This window comes from Pleurodeles waltl, chromosome 4_2, assembly GCF_031143425.1.
Source record: "Pleurodeles waltl isolate 20211129_DDA chromosome 4_2, aPleWal1.hap1.20221129, whole genome shotgun sequence".
Lineage (NCBI taxonomy): Eukaryota > Metazoa > Chordata > Amphibia > Caudata > Salamandridae > Pleurodeles > Pleurodeles waltl.
In genome coordinates this window covers 1026454389-1026466570 of record NC_090443.1, presented here as the reverse complement: position 1 = coordinate 1026466570, position 12182 = coordinate 1026454389, and the positions used below count along the sequence as shown (strand labels likewise).

At 42.8% G+C, this 12182-nt stretch overlaps 1 protein-coding gene across 7 annotated transcripts in view; it reads right to left on the bottom strand.

Annotated features, from left to right (window-relative positions):
- Positions 1 to 9562: 9562 nt before the first annotated feature.
- The window catches only part of ERCC1 (ERCC excision repair 1, endonuclease non-catalytic subunit), a 54661-nt gene continuing 52041 nt past the window's right edge, over positions 9563 to 12182 (bottom strand). For all 7 annotated transcript variants that reach the window (XM_069232904.1, XM_069232903.1, XM_069232905.1 and 4 more), the window contains exon 11: positions 9563 to 11581. In XM_069232904.1, coding sequence (XP_069089005.1) covers positions 11528 to 11581 — 54 coding nt within the window. In that variant the 3' untranslated portion in view covers positions 9563 to 11527. The remainder of the gene's footprint in view (positions 11582 to 12182) is intronic.

Sequence of the window (12182 nt, the reverse complement as noted above, 5' to 3'; positions counted from 1 at the left end):
TTGCCCCCTTGCCTCCCCTGGCACTGCCAGCAACAGGGGCAAGCTTACAGACGATGGCAGGGACTCACTTTCCTTGTTTTCTGTCAGTGTTTTATTACACTAATAGTGAATAGGATGAATAACACAATGCTTAATTTGAGCCGGTGGGGGGCACTGGCACTTATTTATCTGCATAAGATTTTTACTGAAATCAACACACGGAAAAAAAAAAAATGTGGAAAGACGGAGGAAGCTAAAGATATAACAGGCATTTGCAATGCAATGGGTCTCGCGTTTGCTCAAGTTAGAGCTATTAGTGTTGTCAATTCTTAACTGGAGTTTTCTTGCCATATACATTGAAAATGAAAAGTAAAACAGTTGACATAAACAAGCCATTTCAAAGTGCCACGGCCGCCGTGAGTGCGAAGGAGAAACACAAAAGGAAAAAGAAGTTCGTTGGCAGACAAACGTATCAGCAATCGTGCAATTATCCACGTAACAAAGCAGTAACAGTACGTAGGAGGGACAAAAGTAAAGCATTTACCAATGATGATAAAGGATTTATGAAAGGCAAGCCCCTGAACGAGTGATAGTGATGGGCCTGCGGTAGGCGTGGTTAAAACTCCACAGATAGATTACAACGCGTCAGAGCACTTGCGCTCGACCTGAAAACCATCACACGGGGAGAAAGCAGGCACCTGCAGAAGTGCGATAAAGGCGAATGTGATGTCTGTTACTAAATTAAATATGAATGAGGTGGCTGTAGGGCTACGCAGCTTTGTAGTTCCGCGTGCGCACATCAGCAGCATGTTTCAGGGCAGAGCTTTGGGCACCTGCACTATTTAATTTACAAATTAAGCAGTGGAATAATGTATGATTCACTGTTAGTGTAATAACAAATGTAGTACAATTAGCTGTAATGTGACCCCCACAGTCCGCTATGTAAAAAATACTTTTAAATGTATGGTGTGTGCATGTTTGTGGGTGAGAACCTTTTTATGTGAGAGACATTGTGTGTATGTTTGAGTAAATGTGTATGTTCAAGTGTGAGTAAAGGTCAAATGGTGTGTGATGTCACTTCCACTACCCCTGGAATTTTCGTGAATCGACATTCATGGGATTTAATTTCCACGTCATCCTGTTGTTTGTGAAACATCACCCTTCATGACATACACCAGCAAGGTCACATGCCTTGATAAAGGGATGTGGTATCACCTCACAAAATCCAAGCAGTGCAGAGATGTTTGTTAGTAGTTCATTCTTTAACAAATTACTCCATTGATCGTTCCATCGCACCAGTAAAAGAAAGACTGCTGTTTTTATCTTTCTTAGATATTTTTTAAATCGAAATGTCCTTTTTATCTGATATGGTTTGCCAGGCTTGTATTTTATTCTTTTACCTATAATGCGTTTTTACACAACTATAAGGTGCGATTTTCCATGAGGGAACTGCTTATGTGTAAATATTTCTCTTTTCTTTTCCTTCTCCTTTTCAATCTTTTATGACTTAAATTGTTTATTATGTAGCTTGCCGTTTCTTTTTTGTGTGATGCGCTTTTATGGTATTTATATTTACCGAAATAAAGCTAATGAATGAAAAGAAAGACTGTATCCCTACAATCTCCACCTCTTTCAGAGTAAAAATTGTCAGAACAAACATGACACTATTCCACCATCATTATTACAGACACAAAAGACCACACACCTTCCCCACCCAGAAAAAAATGAACACACACAAACTAGGACAAACCAGACAAACTAACTAAACATAGGTTAAGGAAACAAACAAGCAACGACACAAAGAAATGAACAATAACTGCTTAACAATTAATGTGTGGTTTAAATTCCTTGAGCGAAGAAAAACGAGCAACACCACCAGAATGGGTACGATAACTGAATAATGACAAATGCGATTTAAATTCCAACGTAAAATCCAGTGTGCCACTGTCTTAATTCTTCATTTTCATCTAAACCCACAGTGGAGATACTATTGCACATGGTTTCCTTTCCCTAAAAAATTCACAATGTGTGACCCTGGTTGTTGAATGCGGTGGGCTCCTAAAAACCTCCTCACGTAACTGAATTTCTTTTCTCCAATCTTTTCTTACACTCCTAACAAACTGAATACTCTCTTTCACGGTCCTATTAAACCTTTCCAGCATACCATTAGTCTGGGGGCGGTAAAGAGGGCATTTTTTTAAATGTGTTATGCCTCTTTATTCCCCCCCAAAAAAAACAAGCTCATGTGAAGTCAGTTGACCGCCATTATCAGCAATAATACTTTTGGGATGGCTTTCCATTCCAAAACAAAACCTTTCTCCGAGAACCTAATAATTGAACTGGTGGTCACATCTCTGACCACATCCACCTCCGGCCAATGGGAGACCGTACCTAATAATACTAATAGATAGGTACGCAAATTCCCTGGTATAGGTCCTACATTATCAAATGATATCTCTTCCCAGGGACTGGTCGGCAACCATCTCCATACTGTTGGCAGTGTCCTAATCTTCTTCACTTTAATCGCTTTTAATGCACTTAATACTGTTTATCACTCTTTCGACATCCACGTCTAATCCTGGCCATCAATAGCTAATCCTCAACAAATCCTTAGTCGTACAAATGCCTTGATCTCAAAGTAGCTGGAGGAATCAGCCTTGCACCACGAAGAAATTCATCTTTTACTCTTTCAAACACTTTTAGGTGATCACCATCGTTTCCCTCTACTAGCCAAGACATTTTTTTCAAATAACTTTCAGGAATTGAAATGACACAATCTTTTGAGACATTGATATTTAGTGCATAGATCGATTTAGTTTGGAGAAGCAAATTTAGGAGTCTCTATTGTTAATGTAACCTGACACTTTAGTCTGAGGATGGTCTTGAGTACTATTTAGATGCTATGAGATCGAAACGCATTGACCACTACAAGTTATCTGGAATGGACATTCAAACCCTCCTACAAGGAAAAGGACCCTGAGCAGGGTTGCTAAAACCACTGTGGTTATGCTGAGTGGTCGCCACACTGTTCAGGGTGAATTAATATATTTCACATTGGTTTTGGATATCTTCCCTACCAATCCTTTAACAGTGTTATTTCTGGTACATTACTCTTTCAAGAGCCCTTGTGTTTTTCAGACTATGGTACCCCACCTCCATATGGTTTATTGCGTTGTCCTTTCATGTGTAACTGATTTGGAAACTTCCTACAACAAAAGATCCCTGATTAACTCACTTGACACACTTCTGGGATACTCCAGTAAGAAATAACACACACCTTAACGGTGTCATCCGACTGCCATTCCAGAGTTAATTAGCCCCTGACATTCTGTGACTAATCCAGAAAGACAGTCGGCAGTCTTGTTTAGAACACCTGGTAAATATTTGACAGTAAATTGAAAATCATGTAACACCACGATCCACCTACGAATTCTGGATGAAACAGAGTTGAGCCCTTGGTTTCCAAATATTGCTTGAAGCGGCTTATGGTGTAAGTGCACTTTTAAGCTGACACCCCATAAAACGTTTTTTAATTTTCTGATAGCCCCACACTCTGCCAATGACTCAATAGTGGCATATTTATGTCCCACTCCTCGTAATACTCTAGATGCAAACGCAATAGTGGACTCCCAGACTCAAAATTGCTTAACTTAGGAGCTTCTTAAGACTTAGCCCATTGGAACTCTGCCTCTCAATCTTTAGTCTAAACAAGAGACAAACCTTCCCTTGCTAAATGATAGATGGCAACTGTTCCACTATCAAACTTAGAAATTAACTGAGTGTAGAATTTCCTCCATGCCTAAGAACTTCTGCACTTCCTCTTTCTTGGTTGGACTATGTAGATGCTGAAACTCTGTTTTAGATTTAACACCTTCACTAGAGAGAACATGTCTCAGATAGTTTATATCAGTCTTGACAACTTTATATTTGCTAACCTTGAGAGTCAAGCCTAACTCAGAAAGAATTTCTAACACATTCCTGACTTTGTCCACATGCTGTTCCAAGTGCGGTAGAAACAAAATGAGAAAAACTTGGACCCTTGTCAGTCTTTCAAACAGATAAGCCATAAGCCTCTGAAAATAAAACCGGCCAAACATTACCCAAAAGACATCCAATTTAATCTATAAGTGCCAAACAGGGTTATAAAAGCTGACACGTCTTTAGACTCCTCACATAGTCTGACTGGATGGTAGGCCGATGTCGGGTCTAATGTACTGAAATACTTTTTCCCCATCAAGTATGCTAACCATTTCTACAATACTTCCTAGAGGGTACCTATCAGCAAAAACCTCCTTTATTGAATGCCCTGGGGTCCACACAGAGTCTCACATCACCATTGGACTTGTGTGCTACCACCACCAGTGCCAACCACTGAGACAACTCAACTGGCTCAATAATTCCTTCATCACATAGCTTGTTTATCTCTGTTTTCACGGCTTCCCTGGCACTAAAGGGAATACTCCTGACTTTACTTGCTACAGGAGCAGCATCTTTTAACCTAATGCGACAAATGTACCCTTTAAGTCATCCAATATTATCTAAAAAATACCTTGGGAAATGAATTTACAACTTCACTTGCAAGTCATTTACACAATTCATTGCACCTGAGGTTTAGCACTGGGGTTGAGACAAATACCCAGCAGTTTTTGGCGAGGCCAACTTAGCACAGTGTTCCGTACTATAGGAACACAGACGTTTGCTTCAATGACCTTCACTTTCATTGCAATGAGGTCATAAAAATATCCCCACAACTCAATAGGATTACCACCATAGATGTGCAGCCTCACATCTGGATGTTTTAGCAAAGCTGTATCTTTAGATTTCTCTTTATAATCCTTGTCCAATAGTAGAGAACGTTTTGCGCCTGAATCCATCATCAGGCTAACTTCTATTCCATTAAGACTAATTAGGTTAGTGGGGTAAACACAACTTTTGTCATTGACACTACTCACATCAACCTTTACTTGCAAGACAAATTCATCTGAATCATTAACAATATCAGTCACGTTATCAATATTTCTTGTACTCCAACTGCATTTTGTCGAATGTCACTGCTTTCCACATTTTTTTGCAAAACAATTTGAGAGCTAAACTCCTTTGGGTAGGCAAATGACCTAGATTGCCACAATAGTAGCGCACACCTTTGAACTTAAGGTTTTGTTTATAATTGAAATAGGACTTGAGTTTGTACCAATAGCATGCACACTCACACTTAGCAGTCTTTCCTTGTGTAATTTGGCTATACACGCAAGTGTATGCTCAAATTGTTTTGCTACTATTAAAAAGCCTGACAGGGATGGATTATCTTTCAACTACAATTCTTCTCTGACCCCGTCATTGCTGCATAACTACATAAATTGATCGTGTATCATTACATCAGTAATGTCATCAAAATTGGAAGTGGCAGCTAATTTAAGGGGAGAAGTAACATTTTATACTGATTCAATTTCTCTTTGCACACGTCTGCCGAAGTGGTACCTCTCTAAGACTCTAGGAATTTTATGAATGTAACGTCTGTCTAGTTTTTCTTTTTTTTTAATGCAAGCAGTACATTTGTTTGGATTAGTAGAAACACGCATCTTCATCTGTGAGGTCCGGAAGGTTATCAAATATTTCCTGACCTTCTGAACCTAGACAGTAAATCAACATAGATAACTTTTTTTCCCCTCAGCTGATAAATGGGCCCCAATACACATAAATATTCTATTTTGACCACTTAGGTGTTGGTTACCTAGGCAAAAGGAGGCACAATGGAGGTGGATTTATGTTTAGCATTTTTGTGAGCACACAGTTTTTTAATACACAATGGACACAAAATTGATATGATAACAAACCAGTACTCGACGTCTTAACCAAAAGCTGCCTATAAGTAGAAATGAAATTAGAAATATAGAAAGTGTCTTTCCTTTATTTTATCCTTTTTTGCTTTTACTGCAGTACTGAAATAATCGTCACTAGATGAGGGTATGAAACTGAGTCTTCCTGAAATTTTCGAGTGCCTGTTTAAAAAGAACTTCCCACATGAGAATATATTTGACAGGAAATGCAGTATGAGAAAGAGCAGGAGTTTCATGAGCAGTCAGGGTGAGAAGTCTTTATATTTTCCTCACATTGACATCAGTTACATTCTCCCTTTGTATTCCATAAATGCCATTAGAGGATTTCAGCGAGTACTAGCTTAAACAGCACGAGGTTTAGTTAAACATGCTCTAGGACACGGGTGAGGGGGCACAGGCTAACAACAAAGATGGGAGGACAAGCAACAACAACAGAAGGGGACAAGGAACAACAATGGGAGGTGAAATCAAGGAGCAACAAGAACATAAAGAGAGGCTATAACAGATTGCAAGGCTGCAAGATAGGGGACAAGTGCTATCAGAGACAACAATGGTGGGAGAAACAAAAAAAAAAAAGTACCTTAATCCCAGCACAAGCAGTGGAAGGGCACCTAGAAAGAAATCAATAAGTACTTGGTCCATGCAGCATCGAAGGGACAAACACACAAAGAGGAAGAGAACACGGGACCCAGTGACCAATGAGAAGCCTGTAGGAAAGTAGGATCTTTCTGACATGGTTACCCCCACTTTTTCTGGTGTCAGTGTGTTTTTGACTGCAGTACACTGGGATCCTGCTAATCAGGACCCCAGTGTCAGTGTTCTCTCCCCTAAATGTGATCAGTATGTATTTGTTACACCCCACAATTGGCATAGTTGTGTACCCCTGTAAGTCCCTGGTATATGGTACTTAGCTTCCCAGGGCTTTGGTACACTGTTCTACCCATGGGAGCCCATGCAAACTGTGTCTACAGGTCTGCCATTGCAACCTGTGTGAAATGGTGCATCGCCCTTTCATCCTAGATATAAGGCTCCCCTTATATCACGGTCACTGCACTTTGACCCTACAAGTCACCCTTCAGCCCAAGGGCAAGGTGCATGTGTCTATAAGTGAGGGTACCACAGCACAAGCAGAGGTATCCCTAGAAACCCCAGACGCCACTTTCTGGGCTTTGGTAGTGTGGGGAAAACATTTTAAGGTATGTAGTAGACACTGGTCATCACGAGATGTCCAACTACCTAATAGTTTCTCGAAACCTAGTCACGTTTAGTATCAAACGTGTTGGAGTCATGCAACTACAACCGTTCCAGTATTAGTTGCATGATACCATTTACTTTGGGGGTTCCTTACAGGATCCCCCATGTCTGTCAGTTCAGCCTTGCAGGGTCTGCGTACAAGCCAGTGCTGCTGCCGACACCAGACACAGTTTTGCCCTCCTGCTGTTGAGCTTAACTCGGGCAGGTGAAGGCAGAACAAAGGACTTCCTTTAGAGATGTCTTAACCCCTTTCCTTTTATAGGTGCCTGTGGTCTCGGGTGGGGGGTGGGTGTGATCCAGAGCACAACCAGACGGCCTTAAAGAGCACATTTGGTGCCCTCCTTGCAAAACCGTTTTTTTCAGTGCAGGAGCCCCCAGGCTCCCGTCCTGACACGAAACACACAAAGGAAAGGGGAGTGACCACCCCCCTGCCCAGCTCCTCCCCTACGGCGGTGCCCAGAGCTCTGCTAGGTGGCCATTTGATTTTGGCATCTTGGAAACAGGATGAACAGAGACCCCTGGGATCAGCTGACTGGTCAGCCCAGTGGAGGAGCATCCCTGACCCCTCCTGATATGTGGGTCACAACAGCAGTTGTCCAACCCCCTTCTTGGGTTACTTAAGGGCTCCCCTTAGGATGGGACCCCAGATTCATCTTCATGACTTCTTCTACAACCTGGACACCAAATTCTGCTGCTGGACTTCTCCGGGAACCAAGACAAGACTGCAGTTGGTAGGAGGGCTTCTACTGCAAGTTTGTCCCCGGGTATTGCAAGAACCCTGCAATCTCTGTGCATCCTCCAGAGTTACAAGGACTCTGCCTGCACTAAGGATATCCAGAAGGAATGTCCCTTGGTGTGGAGGAGTCACTCCCCTGCAACCGCAGGCACCTCTATGTTGATGACTGGTTTGTTGATCATGCTGTCCCACAGGCTCTTCGAAGTTCTGCAACACAGATGGAGGTTCTGTGGCTCTCTGGAGGTCTGACCTGACTTATTTGCAACTGGGAAGACGGTGGTCTCTCGTTGGAGCTGCTGGGAGGGAAACTCCTGGGCACTGAGTCTGTTGTCGTTACCAAAGGTTGTTGGCTCTTCAGCCCAAACACCCTCTAGCACCAAGAAGCTTAAGCCTCAAGCATCACAAAGGTTAAAGACCAATGTCCTCCCTGCAGCATGGGCATCCACCTTCTCTGTGCTACTTAGGCCTCCTCGCAACTCCCTGCTGCCAGAGGGTTCTCCTGGGGCCTCTTTCGATTCCTGCTGGCTCTCCCCACTGCTAACGGCTGGCCAGGCCTTACCCATAAAGGATGAGTCCCTCGGACCTTGCTGGTCCCCACTACAGCAACTCTTTTTGCATCACTCCTTTTGCATTTTTCAAGGCTTGTTGGCAGTCCTGCTCGCCACTGACCCCTCTGCACTCGACAACCGGCATGGGACAGATTGTGGATGATTTGTGGGATTCCTCTGCATTGCCTGGATGCCGCAGCTGCATCTTCACGACAACCGTCCAACAGAAAAGCCTCCCTCCTGCATCCCCTGGACGACTGAGTGTTTTGGACTCTGTCCCCTCTCTTCCTAGGTGCTCCTTGTCCGAAATCCATACCTGGGTTCCACCGACCTGCTCGACAGGTCACTGCAGTAGCTGGAAAGCCGAGGTCACCACTGACTTCAAAGGGAGGTTCCGACACAAATTCACACCTATGCACCTGGGCTCCCTGGATTAGGTACTCCACTTCTCTGGGTATCCATGGGTGGGGGCACTCTTGAACCTTCTTTGTCCAAATGGGTTACCTCTGGGAAGGATCTATCTCCAACCTTTTCCTACTGCGACAACCAAATGTTATCCTATAGGACACCCAACACTAGGTAACACCTCTGCACACGGGCTCTTGGGGAACACCTGCTACTTACCTCTGGTGTCCTAATACTTCCCCAGTTCGTAGGAGCCTTGAGTGTTAGTCTTAGTTAGATGTGTCTTTATTAACCAATTTTTTAGCATATGGTTTTCTCCCCCATAAGAGCCCAGGTTATTTTATGCTGTTACCTACCTGTTTCGAAGTATATTTTTTGGTGTACATATCTCCGGATAGGAGATACTAGCTTAGTGCATGAGTGTTAATAAATAATATTCAATTTTTCTAACACTTGGTGTAGTTTTTTTCCTTGTATGTGAATCATTGACTGACTATGTGGTTATTGAAATTGCTTTTCACTCTCTCTGATAAGCCTTAGCTGTTCTCCACAGCTACCCTTTGAGAGCTTTGGTTATTAGAAACCTCTAACACCATCACTAAGGGTTGCCTGGACTCAGTGCAGGGCACATCATCTATAGGTGTACTCCATATGCTGAGCAACCCCCCTACAAAGCCAACCAATGGCAACAGACGATTTGTAAGCTCTTTTAAATTTTTCTTTCCTTTTTTTTTTTTTTTAAAGAGCAATAGAGACAGCGCATATGCTGTCTAGGGCAAGATATTACAAAAAAAAAAAAAAACTAAACAAGAAGTATAATTTTATTACAAAGAAAGAACAGATCTGGTATGGAAGGTAGAACTACCGGGGAACACAAATACATCACTGACATTTTCACCCGCTTATCTGTAGTGAGAAGCTAGAGCCCTCATTTCTTAGGTCAAGACTTCAGGTAAAGCTATATATAAATAAACAAGCTGTAGTAAGTAGTACAAAATACACCTGAATGGTAGTTTTTCCACACAAGATTCTTGGATGTGCATCTGAATTATTTGGAGTAAATCCTAGGTCTGCGGAGCCATAAATGGCAGAGTGCAGATTCAGAAAGCATGGTCATATAAAATACAAAACATTTATAAATTCTACAACTAAAATAGGACAATAAGACTTTGGTTTCTGTTCTCTATTCTGAAAGCTTAGGAGACATCTGCCATGGCCCGAAAAATGTTGGCAGCCACCACCGGGCACAGGGTGCCCTCTGGTCAATATCTACTGTCTGGCAGCCCCCTCCCCCCATGAGCTCTGTGTGACCTTTAAACAGCAGCCACTGGCTTCCAGTGCGTTGTATGTGGCTATCCTAAGTTGCCATTCCAGTATATCAAGATGAGACCAGGGTTTCCCATTGTAAGAAATGTTTTTGCAGTCTCTACAGTTTATTGTAAGATTTTATTGTCATAGTACCGCTGATGGTCACCTCCTCTGTATGGAGTCATATGCAAACAAAGCTATCAAACGGGCCTTGCTGCAGTACCCATTAGATTGACTATTCGAGCTTTGATTTAGCAATATTTGTCTTCATTTCCAATCATAAAGTTCGCCTTCTGTCTAGAAATGCAGGTAGCAGTAATCCTCCTGGATATGGTAGCATCTTCTCAGCAGATGGTTGTCTGGTAGGCACTGGTAGCTTCACAGACTACCTTACCGTGGATGCTCCTCAGAAGGATGATGAAAGAGGTATCAAGTAAACTGAGCGAATAAGGAAACACGCAGAGCGATGGCATCATGTACAGAGCAGAGCATTTGGTCCAATTGGTGATGGGATTGAGATTTTAGGCTATTTCAATTGAGAGCTTTCAGTCTATAGAGCGACAACCCTCGCACTCTGGCAGCAAAACCAATCTGTCTGCACACAGACTGCAAAACTGGGTTTTGTTTGCATTCCTGTTCTTGTCGAGCAACACACTTGCACTGGTCAATTTGTGCTAACCTCTCCATCACGAACAGTGCAGCTGGATACGTTATGGATCTCGGCAAGTCAACTCTCAATCCATGAACATGCGGTTGTGGGATCAACCCTCATCCCCAAACATAACTTTTGTAGGTTATTTTGAGGTACTCATGGCTTACATCTCAAGCTGGCGCAACACAAACGTGCATATTTCTCGGCTCTGCACTGGTCACCTCTCAATCCATTTGCCACCAATATTGACTACTTCATTGTTCTCCAGTAGTTATACCTCAAGCCGCTAAACGCATCCCGTGCTGGTTGTTTAGTGGCAGCCTCAGGGTTCATCCACAGAAATGGAATACGCCGAAAGGCACTTGAGTAAAGTTATTTTGGGAGTGGAGGCTGCCACTGGGGATCCCTCACTCCGCTGATTGGCTCTCATGTTGGGTTGCTTAGTGCACCTTCGTCAATTACCTCTCAGTCTGCTGAAAGGGGTTGGTTATCTCACAGATCTTTTCCCATGAACTGATTTCACTGATCGCCATATTGGGTGGGTAAATTCAAGAATCTCCAGATTAAATTATTGGCATACTAGTTGACTAGGTGGATGGTCTCAATTGTATCTCTGTCAGTTATTTAATAACTTATTAAACTGGTTGGTTGCATCATAAAACTGTCTAACTATCCCTCGGTTAGAAATCCAGATGAAGGCTACAACCAGTCTGTTGTGCATAGTTCATTTATTGGGTCTCGCGTTTCGTTTCATGATCCGCTGATCATCGATTAGCTGCCCTGGTCATTCATCGGTTCCGCCTGTTGGCTACTTCTTGGTCTTCTGGAACGGTTCATGGAGGACATCGAACAGCCTCTTTGCCTATCAAGAAAATACACAAGTTGAGCTGGGGGGGGGGAGAAAACAGGTAAAAATTCAAAGACGACATCTAATCTGCGCTTTTGAGCATCTTGTGTTCCATAACAGTGATTTATAATTAATAAACTAAGCACTCACGCTCTGCACATGAGTAGGGTAGATGGGGATGAGGTGTATATTACACCCAGTAAATACAGACGTGCAAGGTAAGGCCATTTACTGGATGCAACAAACACCCCCTATTCCTTGTTTTCCCTCAGAAATGTGGGGATTACATGCAACACCAAATTGCACATGTAGTGGCATTTTTCCCCAGCAAATTTCAGGTTTGACCTGCCGAAATGTACCCGTGGAAAAGTATGGGAAGAGTTTAGGAAGGGCAGGCAGGGGATAGTTACCGCTGAGATGGAGTAACCTCTCCGCAAAACTAAATCAACCCCTTAGTCCCTTTAAATTGTCAAATCTCCAGTTTGAGCTTTACCTATGGGAGCGGACTCTCTTCCATTCCAGAGCACTACCCCCACCGAGCTCAGAAATGCCCCTTATGAAGCTACACACGTAATATTTTCTTTCGAGGTCACCATCAGAGACTTCACAGGCCTGG